This window comes from Ascaphus truei, chromosome 2 (assembly GCF_040206685.1).
Source record: "Ascaphus truei isolate aAscTru1 chromosome 2, aAscTru1.hap1, whole genome shotgun sequence".
Taxonomy (NCBI): domain Eukaryota; kingdom Metazoa; phylum Chordata; class Amphibia; order Anura; family Ascaphidae; genus Ascaphus; species Ascaphus truei.
The window spans coordinates 72,130,864-72,154,026 of record NC_134484.1 but is presented as its reverse complement, the minus strand read 5'-3'; the positions used below and the strand labels follow the sequence as shown (position 1 = coordinate 72,154,026).

At 42.0% G+C, this 23,163-nt stretch overlaps 2 protein-coding genes and 1 long non-coding RNA gene across 5 annotated transcripts in view; 1 reads left to right on the top strand and 2 right to left on the bottom strand.

Moving 5' to 3' along the window:
- RAD54B (RAD54 homolog B) overlaps positions 1 to 23,163 on the bottom strand; it is a 91,614-nt gene that overhangs the window by 40,019 nt on the left and 28,432 nt on the right. The gene's annotated exons all lie outside the window — the stretch shown is intronic.
- On the bottom strand, positions 81 to 10,672 carry FSBP (fibrinogen silencer binding protein). The gene is made up of 2 exons (XM_075582713.1): positions 10,012 to 10,672; positions 81 to 1,405 (listed from the first exon to the last, which is right to left on the bottom strand). The coding sequence occupies exons 1-2, from the start codon at positions 10,383 to 10,385 to the stop codon at positions 883 to 885; spliced, it is 897 nt and encodes a 298-aa protein (XP_075438828.1). The 5' UTR covers positions 10,386 to 10,672; the 3' UTR covers positions 81 to 882.
- Positions 8,022 to 16,319, top strand: LOC142480895 (uncharacterized). Its single transcript, XR_012795383.1, has 3 exons — positions 8,022 to 8,114; positions 9,467 to 14,703; positions 14,799 to 16,319. It is a non-coding gene; the product is annotated as an uncharacterized LOC142480895 (long non-coding RNA).

Below are 23,163 nucleotides of genomic sequence, written 5' to 3'. Positions count from 1 at the left end.
CAAACTCGCCTCGTCCGCGAAGTTATGCCAATTTCATGGCAGACACGAACTTTGGTGAAAAGTTCGTTCATCTAAACATTTTACCACTGAGCTGCTTTGACCGGCAACCAGATGTAAATTCTTACGAAAGACACAAGTGAAGAAATGAAGCAAAGTCCTTTGTTCTTTATTTTTCTTTACAAAGGCTCTTTCCAACATGTCACACAGGACCATACAAGTCGAAGCAAACTTCTGTATTAAGAATCTGATTAACTAGGCCTTCATTCTAATCACAGTATAGAAGAAACAAACAAGGACAGATATGGATCCGAAACAGGTCGTCTTGCAATAACATGTTGCACATTATGCAACGATTGTGATCTCTGCTTTATTTTGTTGTTTATAAGTATGTTGCTTAAATATATTATTATTTGAATAGCATTTGAAGATCTGAGGTTTCTTCTATTCTAGATCATCTGCAGTTCACACAGACAGAAGGTGGTGTCGTTCTCCCTGCACCCAAACAAGAACGGAATGCTGCTCCCTAATCTACTCTTCATTTTATTCAGTCTCAAAATAGATTTGAACAACATTAGCTTTGTGACTAGCTCGTATCTTTGGCATATGCGAAAAGCTTCAAGCAGCAATGTAACAATGCTAGTAATTACATAGTAAAAATTTATTGAAGGAATAGCAGTGTTTTTAATTTAACAAATGCTAGTAAAACATCCAGCAAATTGCCATGCTACGTTTGGTTATGGTGGGTAGACAATGTGAATAAATAATTTACCTTGTTTTGTGTACGGTTTTAAATTTTATTCCTTGAATAAAATAACAGACTTAATGCGACAATGCTACAATATTTAACAAGTGCTACAAACAAAAAGAAAGGAGACAGAAGTTCTAAAGACTGTTGTATTCAGGTAGATCACGTCGTAATCTGATTGCCTTCAGTTTCTCCACTTTGATTTTTGCCTTCAGTAACTCCTCTTCTAAGTGTTGTCTTCTTTTCATGCCATCTCTTTTTTCCTTGATGTAAAGCCCATATTGTTTTTGATTTCTTAACATGATCTCATGCTCTTTCTTCTTCATCTGTGAAGTCTGAGGATCGCAGCCGCAGACTGATCTCAAACGTTCGCCCGTGTGGCCAAAGTACTCCTCTCTCCCTGGAATGGGAGAAGGAGACAAAGACAATCTCATGTCCACAGAAGAGAGGGAAGGAGATGACGATCGCTCTAGGGCATGCTCAAAGTCCTGGTCTTCGGCCTCTTCTATCACTGCAGTAGGTTGTGGCTCTATGGCCAACGATGGTGGGGGTTTCATATCCTCTTCTTGCTCCAGTTCCACCATGACAGCAGCAGTCTGGTCTTCCAAAAGTGTTTGTTGGGAGCTTATGCCAGGATCTGTCTCTGAACAAATCGAATCACTGAAATATACAAAAGCAATAACAGACCAAGAGTTAAGATGTTTTAATTCAGTGGCTTCCTACAGGTTCATTAATCTACAGAAGTTTAGTAAGCAGAGACTGGAAACAAAAATGTATTCCTTGTTGGTACTGTATAACATTTATATTTATATATTTTATAATCTCAATAAGGATATACCGGTACTTAATAGTCATACTATTCGACTAAGCAGGGGTCAAAGTTTAATAAGTGTATTTGAGCACCGTTCAATCCATAATGTAGCACGTCCTGCTCAACCTCTCCAGTTCAGAAGACCTTTCTCCAACACCCTATGAAGAGTTTAGTTGGGGGTGGAAAACGCATTCCTTGGGGAGCAGGTTTGAAATAAAAACAAGTTATGCTGTCAACTCATTGTTGTACAATAAAATGCAAAGTAGTAGCACTAGTATACTATATTCAAACTAATACAACACTAAAATGTCATTAAAAGGTTTGCATTTACAAGTGCAACTATATGAACAGCTGTAATAAACAATAACCATTAAGAACCTATTAGGATTCCGCAACCACAGGGTTATTAAAATCAAATACCAAATACATTGTAAGCTTTCATGAGCAGGGCCCTCATTACTATCGGTTTGTGCTTATTTGGTATACCATTCTGTGTATGTAATCTATAGAATTTTGTTCCCCCATTGTACCGCTCCGCAGAATATGATGGCGCTTTATAAATAAACAATAATAAATTAGTAGCTAGGTGACCGACTTCCCTCCTTTAAATATAGAATCTGAGGATTTCTGTTTAAGGGACCAAATGCTGCTTTTTTTATTTTAAATTGGAGTATTATCCTGACAGTTTGCATGTTTTTGGTCACCCTATTGAGAAGTTCTGCGGTCTTGACGAACCCGGAATTTGGTTAGGAAATAGTAAGATAAAAATAAATCTATGTTATCAGGGCATGCTGGTCTGCTAGAGTGTCTAAGGACTGTAATATAGAGCGCGCTGTTGCACTACCATGCGCCAATTACAATTGACTGTGGGAGGCTGACGTTGATACAGTCAAGATGCGCGCGCAGCCGTGAGCGGTGGCGCAGCAGAACAGAGAAAGTACAAGAGAATTGGATTTTAGAGCTGTCGCCGCGTGACGTGACACTATGAACCAATCACAGCGCGGCCTAGCGCTGTGACATCATAGCCACGCCCCCTAGCTGCACGCGTCACCGCTTACCCTCTACAAACAAAACGCCCGCGCCACCCGTGCGCGCGCCGGCACCAGCGCGCACTATATTAAAAGCCTAAGGGACCTTTATGGTACTGAAAGGATTATCTTGCCATGTTTTTTTTTTTAAGGTAGGTAATGTTTTATGACTTTCATGACAATAATAACCAATAAAACATTATGGCATAGAAAGGATGCTCTAATTTTCTATACCATTACGCATATTCTTAATGCTTGGCACATAGCATCTTAATGGCTATACTCTATGGCACATAATAGTTACATTGGATCAGTTTTAAAAATGTTGCCAAATCAAAAATCCTACATGCCATCGAAGCCAGCAATGTATGAAATAGTGTTCAATTGAGCTGCTAAATGGGAAATGTTTTTTTTTCAAATGGGATATATTAACGCTGTTTTTTATGTTACCAAATCTATGCTGTTTTTATGCCCAGGTTGATGATGTATAGTAATTTGATACAAGGCAAAGCTGTCCAAATCTTCAGCTTGGAATAAGTAACAGGTAAAAGGACTCTATAAAAGGTTACCAGAGTTTAGTGAAAAGCATGCAAAAAAACAAAAAAAAATTCTGATCTCTTACATTCAGATTACCATGTCACTTTATAAAAATATTCCAGTGATATGAGTAATAAGAGCCCAATCTTCATTGTTACTGATTTTAATGTGCAAGATAATATGGTTAATGATTAAATGCCACGTAAATTTCAGGGCTGGTAAGATATCACTAACATTCACAAGTCTAGGTAAAAAGTAATTTCCTCACCTCCCCCCACTTCATACACAGACTTCCCACGTCCCCTTATCATACACCCAGACTCCGCTTCTATTCTTCATACTAACTTAGACCCAGCCCACCCCCCCCCCTCCTCATACACTAACACAGAGGTGTGCAAACTTAATTTTCATGCGCCCGTCTCCTCTCCGGATCGCGCCCCCTCGCCCCGGGCGTCAAATGACGTCGCTGGGTCATGTGACATCACGTTGCCATAGCAATGTGACGTCACATGACCCTGCGGCGTCATTTGACGCAGTTTGCCATGGAGACGCGTCATTGAAACGAAGGTAAGTAAACCAGTTACAGAGGCCTCACGCAATCCCCGGCATTAATTTTAAATGCCTTCGGGGAAGTGCGGGGGCCTCCGTAACACCTGCCCCCCCAGAATCTAGTGCCCCCCTGTGGGGCGCGCCACCCACTTTGCGCACCACTGCACTAACAGAGCCTCCTTTCTCTGGACCGTACCTGATGGGAAAGATGCAGCCTCTTCTTCTTCATTGATTCGCACGGCTTAAAGGCGCAGAACTACAGGCTCTGTTAAGGCAGCGTGACTGTCATTCACCGCTGCGGCCTCGATACTCGCACCCCACAATACCTTGCACTTAAGAGACAAATGACAGCGGCATATGCCAGGCATTGTGGGGCATAAGTATTAGTGGTGAATGACAGGTATGCTAAAGTATTGAGGCTCTGGCGGTGAGTGACGGGTATGCTGCCTTCACACAGTCTGCAGTTCCGTGCCTTTAAGCCACGCGTGGTCCAGAGAAAAGGCGGCTGCATCTTCACTCGTCTTTCCTGATTTTCCATTCAATTTTTCCAACCCTGGTGATGTTGATTGTAAAACATTATTGAAGTTCAAAGATTATGGACCGTTGCTACCTGTGAAAAGTGAATGTTTCTTTTGAATGGCAAACTGCTTCACTTTATTCTACCTATCCCATAATGCCCTACACCCAGGATTGTTCTGATAACAATTGAACCATAATTATTTCCCAAGCAGAAAAAAAGGCAGAAGAATAGGTATATGGCACATAACCTATACAAGGGGAGCCTTGACAAAGTCGTACGTCAAAGGAAATCAAATAAATGTCATTAAAAAAGCTAAAGCCGTGAAGGGGTTAATAAAAATCCATTACATGTCCAAAAAGCATCTGATTTGCTTTAAGTCATCAGTTGCTGGGATTTAACTTGTGCTGTTGCACTAGCTCACTCTGATCCCAAGGAGAATTTCCCCCCTTCATTCATTCAAAAAAGCTTGAAAAGCAAACAAAGGAAACTTGGAATTATTTACAGGTGGTGTCAGCAGATTCCAAAGTACGAGGCTGAGCCCATTATAATAGAAGAGGACAGTAGGTTTTTGTAAAATGTCACATATCAGGATATATATATATATATATATATATATATATATATATATATATATATATATATATATATATATATATATATATATATATATATATATATAAACCATAATACTGAGTTAAGTTATGGTGAGTAAAAAAAGTGACAAAAACCCTCCACAGGAAAGCAAATATGCAAATATAGCTGTATGCTCATCTGCATGTCTTAGGCAGGTCTGCAACCCCGCCTTTCCCCATTATCACCCAGCATACAGCACTTCCACTGCAGCAAGGGATTCTGGGAAATGACATGCAAATGAGCACAGTGTCACTTTTTGCCTCAATAACCATTTATAACATTGAGGCAAAAAGTGACACTGTGTGCTCATTTGCATGTCATTTCCCAGAATCCCTTGCTGCAGTGGAAGTGCTGTATGCTGGGTGATAATGGGGAAAGGTGGGGTTGCAGACCTGCCTAAGACATGCAGATGAGCATACAGCTATATTTGCATATATATATATATATATATATATTTATTTTTTTCCTTTCTTTTTCTTTATACAACTGTGTATTTAGCTTCCATAGAAATATTTTCACAATTAAAGCAGCAGCTGTTAACTCTGCCTCACCCTTTTTTCCTTTACACGTTGGGAAACACTTGGACATGAACCGTGCTATTTTATCGCTTAGGGCAGGGATGGCCAACTCCAGTCCTCAAGAGCCACCAACAGGTATCCCCTGCTTTAGCACAGGTGGCTCAATTAGTGGCTCAGTCGTTGACCCCTGCTCTCAGTTCCCGAGATACTTACCGGTAAAGATACCAGTTTCATTACCTAGTTTTGTGCTGGGGTTTCAATGGGCATCCAATAGGAAGCCGCAATGGATGACGTTGAGGCTTCCTAATAACCTGCGTAACTCAAGACATTTAAAATCGCCCTTTTGTTTTCCCCGGAGGGGACTGAAATGCCGGTACCTTCACCAGTAAGTATCTCGTAGTATGGGGGTCGCTAGAGCTGGAAATAGCACGGTCCAGCTTCGGAGACCCCCGGGTCCCTCCCTGTAGAAAAAACAAACAAGACGCAGGGAGTGGTGCATTAAACAGCTTTACATATTTGCATTCTGTTAAAAAAGGATTTCCCGGGTTTCCCCTGAATTAAACCACATCAGCTACTTATGCTCATCTGTTTGGTTAATACAAACAAACCCACACGTAACCTCACATTTTGTGTACTGGCAAAGTCTTTCCACCAAAAGACATGATTGCAAAAAACCATCTCCAGCGCATTTGTTTACCTTTGCAAAGTTAGGCCTCGGGCATGGTCAGCGCTTATGCATGGTCAGCACTCGCCGGAGCGAAGGGCCGATCACGTGAGTGGTTCGCCCAATGAGGGCGAACCAGCTCCGTGACGTTACTGGCCCGGCCGCCGACACGCCCCCAGGGAAAGCACCCGCTTTCCCTGAGCCTCAGTGCGCCTCCGTACGCCAGCAGGAACCCTGGCCGAGGCCTTATGTTTAAAACTTTCAATTATGGAAACTTCCATTTATAAAAATGAAATTATTGAAAAGGTAGAAAATCGACAATCTTTAACCTTTTAAACATGCTTCACATAGCTAGCTTCAGTGGCAAAAAATGATATGGCTTCGGACACATTTGTGTTTTTGTGCCAAATATGAAAACTAATTCACCATCAACTGGTGGCTCTTGGAGCTATAAGACAGGGGGGCTCATATCCAGTACTCATTGGTTCCCCCCCACACCTCCCCAACAGGTCACGCTTTCAGGATATCCCAGCTTTGGCACAGATGGCTCAATCAGTCTCTGTTTCAGCACAGGTGACTCAGAGCCTCAGTCTTCGATTGAGCCTCTGATTGAGCCACTAGTGCTGAAGCTGGGATATCCTGAAAACCTGACCTGTTGGTAGGGGGGGATGGGAGTTGAGAACTGGAGTTGAGCACTCTGGTATTAAGGTACAAAACTAATACAGATCTAGGCAAGGTTCGTGCTTTAAATCTCTCTCTTTTTTTTTTACGGTTAGCATTTCCTTTGTGAACATGTTTGGGAGGGCTTTAACAGTCTGTATCTTGTCTTTTGGCGATAGACTGTGAATCTTCAAATCTCCAATTGCTTTTGTTTTGTTTGTTAGTAAAGAAGACTTTTATAGCATCATAAGTCAAACATATAAACGTAAGTAGCTGCTAAACATGATCTCAACAGACCCGGGAGAAAGAAAGAAAACATACATTTTTCAGGGGAGGCAAATAAGTTTTACTTTAAGGGTGTTTGTTTCAACGAATCCCGACAGTACTGATGAGTTTTTTTTCTGAATGCCTTCTGACTTGCGACCATGTGTCTGCTTCAGTAGCAATCACGAAGCCCAGACCGCTCCCTTCTCCCCTGGCTCCCCTTCCATTCCGATCATCCCTTAGAAAAGTCTTCATTTTATTATGACGTATCTGGTTTGTCAATAGGGTCTCTGGCGTGCTCGCCATGTACGAGGCACGTCATTGGGGCTGAGGAAAGGCTAATCGTGCTTTGTTTAAAGATGCATTCACATTGAATGTCTAAGTGGCTACATTTAGGTGTTCATACATTTACTTTCTTTTACAAATTGCCTTTGTTTTTTGTTATATTGTTATGCAACAGATTTCTTTTTTTCTTCTTCTATTTTTTTAGTTGGTGGCCCAAGTATTCAGGGGCTGTTTAGTCCCGTAAACTTCACCTCCTGAGGAAACAGATCTGCGAAATGCGTCGTGATGTGCAGGGGCCTTTTAGGTTTGTTGAGATTGTATCCTCTTCACTTGTTTTTGGATCTTGTAGATTTGCTTTTCATTATATTAAATAATCCCCTTCGGATCTGGTGCACCGTTTATTTTTTGGTTTTGGTGTTACTAGACGGCCAAAAAATGTGCCAACACCTAGTAAGGTGCATATTACAGGCTCACAATAACAGTGCTTTTCAGCCTTTCAGAAACTGTGGGGTTATGGCTCAGGTGAGCCCCTTTCAAATTTAGCATGACTGAGGAACCCTAGTCCACTTAACCTATGTAAAAAAAATACTATTTCTGCGATCGTGCTACTTTTTATTATTTTTTATAAATGAACATCTCTATTTTATTGAATTTATTATATTACAGTAAAATGTCTGCCATCAAAAAAACAAAACAAGATGTTCTCAGAAATCCCCTTTAAAAAGCCAGTGCACTGGAAGCTTTATCCCAGGGAAAGCAAATGAGATTTGCATTGTGTAGCATGAAAAAACCTCACGGCTCCAGCTTAAGCTCAAAGTGGAAATTTGTCAACAACAGTAAAAGGTTCGGCTGGGTTGGCAGGTTTTATCCTGGGACAGGAAAGTCGGTTTTCGGAGGCGGGTATGTGGGGAAGGGAACATACAAAGTTTGCAGGATAACTTTTTCCTTTTCTGTGACTACATGGAGATAAACATCTTCACTGCTGCATAAAATGCACGCAATTTGTTGTGGCTCCATCGGTACTCGAAGAGGAAAAGGACTCCAGGCTGTCTTTTAATCTCTACTTACCTAGATAACTTGTTTACATTACACAGCTGCTAAAATGCGAGAGTTTGGGAGACTTGTTATTTTCTGCTAACCTGCAGGGGTTACTGATTGACTTGGCTGCCTGATTCCTATCTAAAGAAGTTACATTTAATTTAAAAAAAAAAAAAAAAAGAAGGAAGGGGGTTGGGGGGCGGGGGGTGTTGAAATGAGGTTAAATCAAATGTAAAGTAATATTAAAAACTAGAGAAAGTGTGACGTCTGGTTGCGTTCACTGTAATATGCTGCAAAGTGGGACTACACCTTTAAAGTTTTGAAAACAGGCGGAGTTTAAAAATGAAACAGCATGTAAGCACAGAGCTGTGCGTTTCAGTCTGTGTTCTGTGAAAACAAAATAATATTTGACCATACTTTCTCATTTAATAGTACAAATACATGCTGTAGTGTAATGTTACAATTTCCATATAATATATGACATCTGTTTATGTAAACAAAAGGTTCCAAAAATGTACACTATACTTTTACTCAATTCTGACACCTTAAAGTCGTCAAAGTCAATTTGTATAGAATTCAAGGGCAGCCAACTCCAGTCCTCAAGAGCTACCAACAGGTCAGGTTTTCAGGATAAACCTGCTTCAGCACAGGTGGCTCAGACTGAGCCACCGATTAAGCCACCTGGGCTGAAGCAGGGATATCCTGAAAACCTGACATGTTGGTAGCTCTTGAGGACTGGAGTTGGTTACCCCAGCAGGGAATTGGGGAGGGGTTTGATTGCTCCCTTTTGTGTGATGTCACTGTGTGTTCAGCAAGTACCCTCTCCCCCCACCCCCCCCTGTTATCTTGATTTGCTCTCTGATAAGGACAGGGTGGAATAAATGCAAAGGAAACACTTGACTGACAAACACTTCCCCCTCCCCCATTCAGTGGCCCCAAAGAAATTAAGCTAGTAATTAATGTCCCTAAAAAACTAAGCAGACAAATATGTTCTCCAAGCATTGATAAATGTACTGTATTTACAGGAGACATTCTTTGGGATCAGACCTTTAACTGTTGCTACTATTCAGGGAATAAATGTAGGGGCATTGATAAGTATAAGCTATTTGTTGGCAAGCCAGAATATGATGGCAGTGTGTTTAACTTTCTGTATGCAGTTACCCACCTGCATGATCCTAATAAGACTCTGTGCCTGGGATCTACACTCCCTACAGGAACAGCAAAGCTGTGTGCGGAAGAAGATCACAAAGCAGAAAATAACGAGGGGTGGACACTACGGAGGGGTGGCAAAAAAAAACAACAGAAGAAGAGGAAGTGGCAGCAGAATAAAAATGTATTTTTTTTTTTTTTAAAGGAAGACACTTTTTTTTTGGTTTGTTTGGGTAATTTGACGTTGCATCCCAAGTTCTTGATTTAGATACCCTTTTTGTCACAGAGGTCAACAATCATTTTGCCACTACTCAATAGGGGACCTTTTTAAACGCCGGGCAAGGAACTTATAACATTCTGTATAAACCTACATTATGAATGTGACAGCAGATAACAAAATAGCATTGGCAGAATTTAGTGCTGAAGAGTCCCCTCCCCCCAAGGACAGAAAGGGTTAAACAAGACCATACTACCTACACCTTAAGGCAAGGTTTCAGCAAACTGGGTGTTCTAACACCATGAAGGTGTAGTGCATGCCATACAATACCCCTGGCTACCTTAGTTTTCACATAAAGCATTAACGCCCCAAAGGAGAGAGGATGTTCCTTACCTTGGCACGCTGTTTATGTCTCTTACAAAGCACACACTGCCAAACTGAGGAATGATCTCCACAAGTTTCTTGGTGGCCTCTGACACTGTGCTCTGGTAGTCTGCCTGTGTCTTCTTGCATTGGAGTAGCTCCTGCTTGGCATACTCCTTCAGCCTCTTGTACAGCGTGCGCAGGCCTTGCGGTGTGCGCGGCGGACGGCCCGCCCCCATTGCGTTGTACTTCTCCGCAATGAGCTCCCAGCAATTGTTCTTTTCGATGATCACCGAGTGTTTATTGGTGTGTTCCTCCAGCACACCTATGTACGGCTTCACCAGCATCAGCAAATCAAGCTTTTCAAACACCGTGAAATTAGACGATCGAGGTTTCCCCACCATTTTCAGTTCTCCCTTTTTATTTTTTATTAGCAATCTGTTCTTGAAACCACCATACAAGCCCTGAGCTCTGCACAGCTCCTTTCCCCCACAGTCAGACAAAAAAAAAAAAAGAGATCAGGCTTAACTAGGTTAGTCTCGCTTAGGCCTACGCCTACAAGGGAGGGCTTATTAAAATTCCTTCAGCTTAATCTGACACAGGTTCAGGAAATCTGTTTAAGACAAGCCTGACCTACATAAAGGCTTCAAGAAGAATCCGGAGAGATACCAGCAGGATAACGTTACACACAAACACATTGTAATGTTCAGTAAAAAGATACACGCCGAAAGTATAAAATGCAGATGGAGAGATAAGCATGCTTTACACATAACACACCTTCTTCTAGATCCAAAAACAAGCATTGACATTATGGTATGTTTACACAAAGCAAGTGATTTTGCAAGGACACCTATTTGTCAAGATTTATGAAGTCAAACTAAAAAAAAAACACAACAAAAACACACGTTTTAAAGGTTGTAGAAGGAACAAAACAGCATTAGGAAAGATTGTGGCGTGTGTAGGAAAACCCCTGCTGGAGCCCCAATCAGCCTCTGTTCTGGCTTGCAATATTTGCATAATGCTAGTCCTGCTGTCAATCAGGTGCTGTGTGTCCTCTAGCTAGTTAGGTTACACCCAGGCTCAGACTCCACAGCAAAGCTCAGCCTCGCCTGCATTTTACATTCTGCTTGGCTCCTGAGGATTATGGCGTTAGAAGGGACATCGCCTGCTTTTCTCTGCAAATTAAATACAAGGAGAAAAACAAGCTGATGCCTTCAGAAAAGAAAGCTGTATCCTTTTGCCATCACTTAGAAGCGCTTGTATTTCTTACAGTTTCGTTCAGTCACTGCAGCTTAATGAGAGATGCAGAGTTTAACACCTAGTTTGCTGGAGGCAGGGCCCCCGTCATGCCCTGATCTTTTATAAGTGACAGAGAGATTACAGCTAAACAGATTTACAGTGAGGTCACCCCTGCCAGTGTGGCTCATAGAATCGGGTCTAACAGTACCGGAGAGATTATTCTAGCAATAGACATACTGGGTAACAGATTAGGGCCATAAAGACCTGGTGGTAAAACACAGGCAGACGAAGACTTTTTAAAGGGACCCCCTGAGCTTGCTGGGGTACAGAACAATAATTGTGAGTTATGCAGTTATGGCAGAATGCATCCATTAAAAGGGCAGTCTCACCTAGGCCGAAAGTGAAGACAGTGGCAGGTTTGTATAGGTTAAATTGAGCCGATAGAAAAATGTGTCAAACAAATTGGAAAAGCATAAGTATTTGCGAACTTTAAAAATGGTATAGTAAACAAAAGCTTTGTTTTTTGTTTTGTTTTTACAGTCTTTACCTAATGTCTTTTGGTGATTCAACGGTTAGCCCTGAAAACCACAGAAATGTTGTTTGTTTGCAAAGTAATTATGAAGAAAAATAAATATTCTTCTTTATAGATTGCTACCAAATAGAATGAGCAGTCACAATTTATTGAATTGGGACTCAACAATCTGTATTTCTAAGCTGGGGTGATTAATATTTTCTAATAGAAAGTACATTTAAAGTTCACTGTCCTCATGATTACACCATAGTATTTCATATGATTATCCTTTTCTCCCCCAATAGGAGAAATAACTATTATTAAGAATTATTCGTCGTCAGACATGATTATTTTGTAATGTGCACTTATCTGTCCCATCACTAGGTGAAGGGACAGATGTATGCACCTCCACTGCTCTCATTCACTTCTCTGGGGGTCCTTTATTTCAGGATATACCATCATAGGTTGAGATAACTTTGGGTTAGGCTTCGTTTATAGTGCACGCACGCAACTGAGTGCAAGGCGTCGCGTGCGCCTGTTGCCCGACGACCCGTACACTCTGATGGGGAGGCGTGGCCGTGATGTCACGAGGCTGGTTCGCCCTCATTAGCTGAACAACTCACGTGATGCAGCCGTCGCACCAAAAAACAAAATAATTTGTCTCTTCAAATATCTGCTACGCCATCGAGCTTCCACACGCGCACTATGGCCGGCCCATAGAGCTACTGCATTTTGTTCGCAACACGCACACTATAATCACAGTCTTATCCACCTAGCATTAAATCCCCATAATGTACTTATTTCTTAATATTATATGTAGTAGGGGTTACGATATATAGATATGCTCTGTCCTCGACATCATTCCCTCCCATCTCCTAAACCTCTTGCTCCTACTATAATCTCTACGCTCACACGCATTTTTAACTCCTCCCTTTACTCTGGTACCTTTCCCTCCCTTCAAACATGCAACAGTCATACCATTACTCAAAAACAGCAAGCTTGACCCTACCTTTCTTTCTAACTATCATCCTGTCTCCCTCCTGTCTTTTGCCTCTAAACTCCTTGAATGTCTTGTATTCTCTTGCTTGCTCCATTTTCTCAACACCTATTCTCTCCTAGACCCTCTACGATTTGGCTTCCGCACTGCTCACTCCACTGAAACAGCCCTCACTAAAATAACCAATGACCTCCATTCTGCCAAAGACAGAGGTCATTACATTCTGCTTCTATTACTCGACCTCCCTGCAGCATTTGATCCTGTGGACCACCCTCATCTCTTTCACATTCTCCATACTCGGTATTTGTAACAAAGCTATATCCTGGATCTCCTCTCAACTCTCCCATTGTACTTTCAGTGTCTCTTTTGCCAACACCTCCTCCATCGATCTCTATATGGGTGTACCCCAGGGCTCTGTCCTGGGACCTTTTCTCCTTTCTCTTTACACACTCTCTCTAGGTGACCTAATCACATCTCTTGGGTTCAAATATCACCTCTATGCTGATGACACACGAATGTACTTTTCAACCCCATACCTTACACCGGCTGTACAGACCAAAATTTCTGAATGTGTCCCTGCTGTATCATCCTGGATGGCCCTCCACCGACTTAAACTTAACATGCCAAAAACAGCGCTCCTCTTATTTCCTCACAAACCTGGCCCTACTACCCCCTTCCACATTACTTTTGGAAGTACTATCATTCACCCAAACACATTACCTAGCTGTTACACTCTACTCCACTCACATTCAAACGGTAGTTAAATCCTGTCGTTTTTTACTCCATAATATTACAAAAATATGCCCTTTCCTCTGTTGCTCGACGACAAACTCTGACAGGCCCTCATTCTCTCCCATCTCGATTATTGTAACCTCCTGCTGTCCAGCCTTCCTGCCTCTCACCTGTCACCCGTACAATCTATCCTAAACGCTGCTGCCAGAATCACTCTACTCCTTCCTAAATCTGTCTCAGCGTCTCCTCTGCTGAAATCACTCTCCTGGCTTCCTATCAAATCCCGCATCTCACACTCAATTCTCCTCCTCAGTTTTAATGTACTGTATGTATGTATGCATGTCTTTATTTATATAGCGCCATTAATGTACATAGCGCTTCACAGCAGTAATACACGTAACAATCATATAAATAACAAATAATACCGATAACACATAATGGGAAGTGGTGCTTCAGAAATAAAAGTAACATTTAGGAAAAGGAGTCCCTGATCCGAAGAATTTACAATCTAATTTAAGCTTTACACTCTTCTGCTCCTCCTTACATCCCAACCCTAATTTCTCGCTATACACCATCCCGACTCTTGCGTTCTGCTCAAGGATGTCTTCTCTCTACCCCTTTTGTATCTAAAGCCCTCTCCCACCATAAACCTCTCACACTGACTGCCCCACACCTCTGGCATGCCCTTCCCCTCAATATCCGACTAGCACCCTCTCTATCCACCTTAAAACACACCTGCTTAAGGAAGCATATGGGTAGCTCCATAGCTGATACTTTATACCTCATACATAAACCTTAGCCCCTTCCAGAACACCTTCCTACTGTCTCTGAACGTTCTTCCTACCAACTAGATTGTAAGCTCTTTGGAGCAGGGACTCCTTTTCCTAAATGTTACTTTTATATCTGAAGCACTTCTTCCCATTATGTGTTATTTGTATTATTTGTTTTTACATGATTGTCACGTGTATTACTGCTATAAAGTGCTACAGTATGTACATTAATGGCGCTATATAAATAAAGACATGCACACACACACACATATATATATATATATATATCTTCTCTATTAGGCAAAACATGAGACGCAAGGCCCGTGACATCACGATCAGGAAGTGAACGCCGGGTGAGTGAGCTGGCGCTCCCCTGAGATACGAGGAGGGGAGGAGAGAGACTGAATATCTGGGACTGCATAGGACCACCCCCTAAAGACCCCTGTACATTGCCTGTGACAAACATTTGAAATGTGAGTGTAACCATTGAAGCTTTTACCTTTTTGAGAAAATAAAATCTTTACAATCTATACTATTGGATATTATTTCTCTTTTTCTATGAACCCAGGAGGAAGAAATCGGTCTCTTGCCGTTTATTGAAGAAAAGAGAACACCACTTTGATACATAGTTGATTCAATTTGTTTATTTAGTAACTTTTTTCACTACAGTTTTATATTATATTATATGTTGCACTAGCGCCAGCTTATTTTTCCATAAAAACATGGTGTGCCATAAGTGATGCATTGATTGACTTTCTTTAACAGATGCTTTCTGTTGGTGCTACTGTGAACGTGACAATATGCTCTTGGGTTCATTTTTTGGTATTGTGAGTGTGGTTTGGATTTGATAACATTGTTGTGCTTTATAACATTGTTGTCTTCATTGATACGGTAACAACTAATGGGTACGCAATGCCTTCCAGGAGAGGACATTACCCAACTAATTCATTGGGTAATATGGTTGTCTCAAGCTAGCAATGACTTCAGCCTGGTTTTCTGTGTTTGTCTAGTAGTGGAGTTATATAAAGAGCGACGTGATCCGGGATTGCGGGATGATTAAGCCATAACCCGACAAATAGTCACTCTGCCAGAACCCCATCTTCAAAGGGATTGTACAATTCTCCCCAACCAGATGCGCAGGGTGACAAAGTTCCTTTTGCAATTTTCTTACAAGTTTACAAAATAGAAGAGATTTAGAATCTCTAGATATGGTTCACAGGGGTACAGAATATAAATTATTATTTATGTACAACGTCAGGCGTGTGGAATCATACAACACACAACCACAGCTGTGGACATCTCAGATTTCTGTTTTCTCATACCAAACTTGAAGTCAACAAAAGTGGTGTCCACACGTGTAGTTTAATCATACGAATGCAACAGTGAAGATGGCATTCTTTTAGGTATTATAGCAAGAAATATATGGGACATTTTTCATGCAGGCTTTTTTAATTCAAAAGAAAACCCCCTTTCTCTCCTTAAGACTTAAAAATGTAATTAGAGCTTAATGAAGGGGCGGGGGGGGGGGGGGGGAGGAGACTTATTCTGTTCTCAATACAATGGGTTTAGGGGATAAAACTATGCATTTGGGATATGAAATTAGAATTCAACAGAGGGTGTTAGGACAATTCCACACGTGGATTCTCTTATTTTCAACTCAATGCTCTCTTTGGAGGGAGCTGATATTATTATGTGGTAACGCATTTTAGATTTTCTTGTTTTTAACCTGTTATTTTATTTATCTGTCTGCATATATTATACTGTATGTTTCTTGTAACATTTTCTGTTCTCTTGAGCAGGCACCTTATTACCATTTGTGTCGGTTTGTCCTTATTTGGTATGACATTCTGTTCATGTAATTTATATCACTCGGTACCCCCATTGTACCGCACTGCAATATATGTTGGCACATTCTAAACGTTTAATACAACAATAATAATGTGTACCACCACTTGGTATGTGTTCTTCTATTTCTTATTTTTGCGATTGTTCAATAAAGCTACAGGATGTTTTGAAGACATAAATAAGGAGTGCTGTCACTAACTAATTGTATTGAAAAGTAATTATGACGCCATTATGTGAATGAAGCTTTCTTAGGGAGGCAATTACCCTCAATTTGAATGACATTTGACATGGGAAGACCTGCCATTGTGGAAGAATAGAGATAACCTCACACCAACCGGCCCTGATCAATGCAAGAATGTGATATAGATATATAAAAAGAGAAGAAAAAGCGCCCGATCCTAGTGTGATACCAGTGGATTAATGAAGATCTATTGAAACTCATATTAGATCAAGTACTATACTATGTGTGTGTGTGTGTGTGTGTGTGTGTGTGTGTGTGTGTGTGTGTGTGTGTGTGTGTGTGTGTGTGTGTGTGTGTGTGTGTGTGTATATATATATATATATATATATATATACAGGCATACCCCGCTTTAAGTACACTCACTTTAAGTACACTCGCGAGTAAGGACATATCGCCCAATAGGCAAACGGCAGCTCACGCATGCGCCTGTCATCACGTCCTGAACAGCAATACCGGCTCCCTACCTGTACCGAAGCTGTGCGCAAGCGGCGAGACTATAGAGCCTGTTACAAATGCATTATTTACATCAGTTATGCACGTATATGACGATTGCAGTACAGTACATGCATCAATAAGTGGAAAAAAGGTAGTGCTTCACTTTAAGTACATTTTCACTTTACATACATGCTCCGGTCCCATTGCGTATGTTAAAGCGGGGTATGCCTGTATATATATATATATATATATAAATATATATATATATATATATATAAAATAGAAGGGTTAATATATAGAATTATCAATTAATTAATTGAAATCATGTGAATAGATGTGCATGATGAAGTTTATGTTTTTCAGTAATTATGTTATGATATACTGCTCTGAAACAAAACAGGGCACTATAATCTTTGCTGTCCTCTAACAAGCCAAACAAAATACAAAATAGTTTTTTTCCCCCACATTATTTTAATGTTTTGTATAAAATCAATGTTACCTAGGTAAGAATAATATCATTACCTTAGTATATATAGTACAAATTTGTTAATTGTATACACCAATAGTATATAGTAATTAATTTTATATGTTATATTCTCTATATAGGATTCTGTGTATTCTAATATTAAGCTTTTTATTAGTTAATTGATTGATATGTACGCCAATAATCTATGACTAGTAAGGTCTCCTTTGATTGGATTATTGCACTATATAAACTATACGAGTGCCTATTGAATCCCTCCCCTGATGAAACCCGTTGAGACGGAGGAAACGCGTAGGGTCACGTGTTGTGAGTGGCTGTGGTAGCTGTGTGAGTGACAACGCCGGAGAAGGAGGCTGCGAACTGCCCTTGAATACTGGGAACTCTAAGAATAGGAACTCTCTTTTACAATTGCGGGTTGCCGGAGGACTTTAAGGAGCAACACCAGTAGAGGAATAGAGGAACAGCATGTTGGCGCATGAGTTTACTCTTACAATGCTCAAAATTCATGGCTGTTTGTAAGTTTTTAATCTTTATTGTCCAAAATATAAAAATGTTATCCACTGGTATCACACTAGGACCGGCGCTTTTTCTTCTCTTTTTTTCTATTTAGGTAATGCAGTGGGAGTTTGTTGAACCCAGGAAGAAAGCTGCCAGTGTCCAAAAGATCCATTAAGGTAACCCAATTGGGTTACAGTGGTACCGGACGTTTTATATGTTTTTTTTGGACAAGAAAAAAAAAGGAGAAAAAAAAACACACACCAAGCACACTAAGAATAAGTACATAATCAAATATATGAACAGATAACTGCTTCGGTGTATTGGTAATTTAATAAAGGAAATGAGTCTACAATCAAACCAAGGACAAACAAGAGCAGTGGTTCCAAAACCACTGAACTAAAACAACACAGACATATAATAAGAATAAAAACCGTATAAGCAATCTCAGCAGCAAACCCCGTCTCCAATAGCGAGGCTGAGGTCAAAAACACCTAATGCAGAAAAGATGCCCCTTCTGCACGATAAAGTAGGCTGAGATGGGGGGGGCGGTACTGACCAAAATAGCACGCTGGAACCGTTTGCTGGCGCGTTAAAGTCCAGACCGCGCCATCCACAGAGAAGAAAACACAGCGAGCACTTCCTGGTACACCCAGCCCCAGCCAATCAGCAAGCGCGTTGAGTAGCTCCACGTGACCTCAACACGTTTCACAACAATGCGCTTCGTCAGGAGGTCACCTTGGCAGCCACTCATGCGCATATATTAGAAATCTTAACCAATCGGGTACTTGATAACACCCCTCATGATAAACATGCAACGTACATAATACTTCACAATTACCATAATAAAACAGACATATCAACACAATACGCACTACACATGCTGCTATATGCAAAAATAAAATCATAAAAAGGTCATAAAAAAGTCATAAGAAAGTAATTCATACTTAAAACCACTGCAAAATATACAGGACCCCTAAAAGCTCATATTGAACCCCCAAAATAACCACAACATATATATATGCGTATAAGTGTCAAAGAGGAGTGCTACTGAGCATGACAATATATATTTAAAACCAATCATTTATATTAGTGTTAGGACCCTTGAGACGTGGTCTGCCCTGGAGGGGCTCAAGGGCTTACAACACTTTGGCCAAAGAGTTAAACTAAAAGACTATTTTATTAAAAAGATATCTATATATACAGTGTTCGACAAATCACCCAAAAATCTACTCGCCCAACCAAAAAAATCTACTCGCCACCTAGTCCCGCCCCCAACCCTAGTCCCGCCCCAACCCCGTTTTAAAATAAAATATATAAATAAAATACATTTAATAAATTCCTAGGCAGAACAACATTCGTTTTTGACATAAATGTATTACATTATACTACAATTAGTCGTGTGTGTGTGTGTGTGTGTGTGTGTGTGTGTGTGTGTGTGTGTGTGTGTGTGTGTGTGTGTGTGTGTGTGTGTGTGTGTGTGTGTGTGTGTGTGTGTGTGTGTGTGATCTAGAAATAAAAGCCAGATGTGAATGACTAGTTTCCTGAACCCCTTAACCAGTGCCTGGATGCCCCCGCTACACTATCTAAAGCAGCAATCCCGCCTGGGATCTTACCTGATCTGCAGTCACTCAATGTCCAGGTACCCACATTCCCGCAATGTTATACATTGGAGGAGATGTGTTCCCTACCTGTCTTCTGGGTTAGGGGGGGTTCCGATGTCTTCCGTGTGAAGCTTGAGTCAGATCTGGAAGAAAGCAGTATAGGTTATTTCGGTGTAGTATAGGGCAGTTAAGATATATAGGGTAAATGAGAGATCCAGATCCAGTGTGAGACAGACAGAGTGTGGGTGAGAGACACAGAGAGAGGGTGAGAGAGAGAGGGTGACATAGAGACACAGCGAGAGAGGGTGACAGAGAGACACAGCGAGAGAGGGTGACAGAGAGACACAGCGAGAGAGGGTGACAGAAAGACAAAGCGAGAGAGGGTGACAGAGAGAAACAGCGAGAGAGGGTGACAGAGAGACACAGCGAGAGAGGGTGACAGAGAGACACAGCGAGAGAGGGTGACAGAGAGACAGCGAGAAAGGGTGACAGAGAGACACAGCGAGAGAGGGTGAGGAAGAGGGTGACAGGGAGAGCGAGAGAGGGTGACAGGGAGAGCGAGAAAGAGAGAGAGGGTGACAGGGAGAGCGAGAGAGAGAGGGTGACAGGGAGAGCGAGAGTATGTGGGTGAGGTGGTGGGTGACTGACTGACTGACTCACACCTGGGTGGGTGACTGACTTGGTACTTGTGGTGACTCTCGCTCTCTCTACGCTTTAGATGTTGGTGTGCTGATGACATCACTCACCCCGTTTCCAGCTATCTCCGGAGCAGATCTCTTCGGCTGATGCCCCTCCTCGGGGTTCCCCTGAGCCGGTGTCAGCTCCGGAGGATCTGTCGGCAGGCAATGTAGGCGCCACCTCACCCTCCCTCATGGAGCAGTGTCGGCCATCTTGCTCCCGACCTGATTGATTGAAGCCTCTTCCTGCAATCACGGGAACCATCACCGCCCCACCCACATGCACAGCCGCGCAACACAACCCCCCCATCTCCCGCACCCAGGTGGCGGACACCCCTTCAGAGGCGGACACCCCCGGGCGGGCATCGGGGGCAGGGGGGGGAGGAGATCAGGGGCAGGAGGGGGAGGAGATCGGGGGAAGTGGCTATATAATATATATATATTTAGGCACTGTACCGTGTATCTGTATCATTGGATGTAGCACTGGGCTCTGTCTGTGTTTCATGTTCTGTCTCTGGTTTTAAACATACTTAAAACCACTACTGCGCACAGTTATCTTAAAAATGGAGTTAACCATCAATTCATTGAACCCCTTGGGATATTTACATCCAAAGACATATCTGGACTGTGTTAAATTCATCTTCGGGGACCCCCTGCTTCCAGAGATACTAACCTCCGAAGGGGGTGCGGTATTTATGCAGAGGTAAAAGGTCCAGGTCACGCGGGACAATAGGAAGCCACACCAGATGACGTCACGGCTTCCTATTGGCCTGTGTGACGCAGGACATTTAAGCCACTATTCGATGCCGTTTCTCTGCCCGCAGGTTTACCGGCACCAGTATGGAGGCAAGTATCTCTGGAAGCACGGGGTCCCCGGAGCTGAAATTAACACAGTTCAGCTCCGGAGAGCTCTTGCTTCAAACCCTGTAATAAAAAAAAAAATTTTTAAAAAGTCAGAGACTTTCTCTTCACGGCTGTTACAGATTGAAGTTGTACTTTATATGCCAATTGATTACAGGCATATCCCAGTTTAAGGACACTCACTTTAAGTACACTCGCGAGTAAGGACATATCGCCCAATAGGAAAATGGCAGCTCACACATGCGCCTGTCACAGCACATCCTGAACAGCAATACCGTCTCCCTACCTGTACCGAAGCTGTGCGCAAGCGGGGAGACTAGAGAGCCGGTTCCAAATGCGTTATTTACAAGAGAGCACTCCCTTGAGAAAGGTCCTGTTTCAGGACCGAAACGTCGGTTGTATGTGCCTTTTTTTTCAATACATTTATATTTGATATCAATCTGAGTGCTGTCTCGGTTCTTGCTGCGTGGTCTTGGACTCCTGGTCTGCCTGGTAAGGAATCTACATTTTATTCAATATTATATGGGACAAGCACCGGCTTTCTACCTTTATTGCGAGTGACATCTGCCTTTGTACATATATATATAAAAATGTTTTAATATACTTTTATGCAGCCTTTGATGACATTTATTGAAAATGAATTACCTAAATTGCCAATCAATTCGTTCTCCCGTGATCAATCTGCAAAGAAGATCCTGCTTCCCAGGGTTCAATCAATCCTTCAGTCAGTGTAACTCAGCAGCTGCACTATATTCGTATAGAAGGTATCATTATCTATTGTTACAGTTTGCAGCTCAAACTGCTGGGAATATTAGCAACAAATGATCACAATCAGGAAAGTGTTACAAATACCTTGCACTGCTGGGGAGGTGGGCTAAAGCCTGCTGTAGAAATACCGGGCATCCTTTGATATTAAAACTCATAAATGGCATTAAGAGTTGATTTTTTTTTCTTAAAGGTGGCATTATCTAATACTACAGACCTGATTTAAAAAAAAACCGTGTAGGATATTGCAAGGATTGATTCTTTTTAAAGCAGTTATTAAACATCTCAGTATAGCCAATATATTGATATCAAATCATTTTAGCAGCTTAACCATTTCAGTGCTAGGTAGCTAGTAGCCACAGACATTTTGCCATTGGGCAGGTCAAAGACCAAAGGAAGTGATCCACCCCAGAAAAAAAGCACAAACCTTAGAATTTTCTGCTTTATCTGCATACCAAGCACTTGTGATGTTCATGGAACATCATGAATGCATCAAAAAGGTTAAGACATTACAGAACCATGATATGGCATAATACTGAGGTGGCTATTGTATCCGTCATTGCCAGCAAACGATGACCAAAATAAGTAACCCCATTTACGTTGCTTGTGTGTACGTGTGCATGTCTGGGTGTGCGCGCGTGTATGTGCATGTGCGCATATGTGCATATGTATATGTGCGTCCGAATGTGCGTGTGTATGTGCATATGCATGTGTATATATGTGCGTGTGCATGTGTGTATATGTGCGTGTGCATGTGTGTATATGTGCGTGTGCATGTGTGTATATGTGCGTGTGCATGTGTGTATATGTGCGTGTGCATGTGTGTGCATGTGCGTATATGTGCGTGTGCATGTGCGTGTGCATGTGCGTATATGTGCGTGTGCATGTGCGTATATGTGCCTGCGCGTGTGCATGTGCGTATATATGCGTGTGCGTATATGTGCATGTGTGTATATGTGTGTGTGTGTGTATTTATGTATATGTGCATGTATATGTGCGTGTGTGCATGTAGTTTTAACTTGTAGATCATTTCCATCGTGCACAGCAGGGCCCCGCTTCTCGGCGATCCGCTGATACGGCGGCACCGAGAAGGGGGCCGCCATGTTGGTTTGTAAATCGCGCATGCGCAGAACAGGCGGGTGCGCCTGGCGCGCATGCGCACACCGCAGGTTGCGCGCGCATACCATAGGTTGCTGCGCATACCATAGGTTGCACATGTGCAGAACAGCAAAAATGCCGGTTTGCGCATGCGCAGAAGTGAAAATCGACGGATCCGCTTTCCGACGACTTTCACTATACGGCGGGCCTCTGGAACGGAACCCACCGTATACACGGGGCCCTGCTGTATATCAAGACTTTCAAGCTGCAACTCGCAGTGATCCAACAAAGCAATAAGGAAGACCAAGGAGCTTTTGAAACAAGTCAGGGATAAAGTGGTAGAGACACAGAGCAGGAGGAGGGTACAAGAAAATGTTAAAGGTGCTGATTATCCCTCTGAGCACAGTGAAGTACATAATTGAAAAGTG

Excerpts from the sequence above, each read along its gene's own strand:
- FSBP (XM_075582713.1), bottom strand. The coding sequence starts at position 10,385 with ATGGTGGGGAAACCTCGATCGTCTAATTTCACGGTGTTTGAAAAGCTT. Across the intron at positions 1,406-10,011 it reads GACATAAACAGCGTGCCAAG|TGATTCGATTTGTTCAGAGA; the intron begins GTAAGGAACATC and ends TGTATATTTCAG.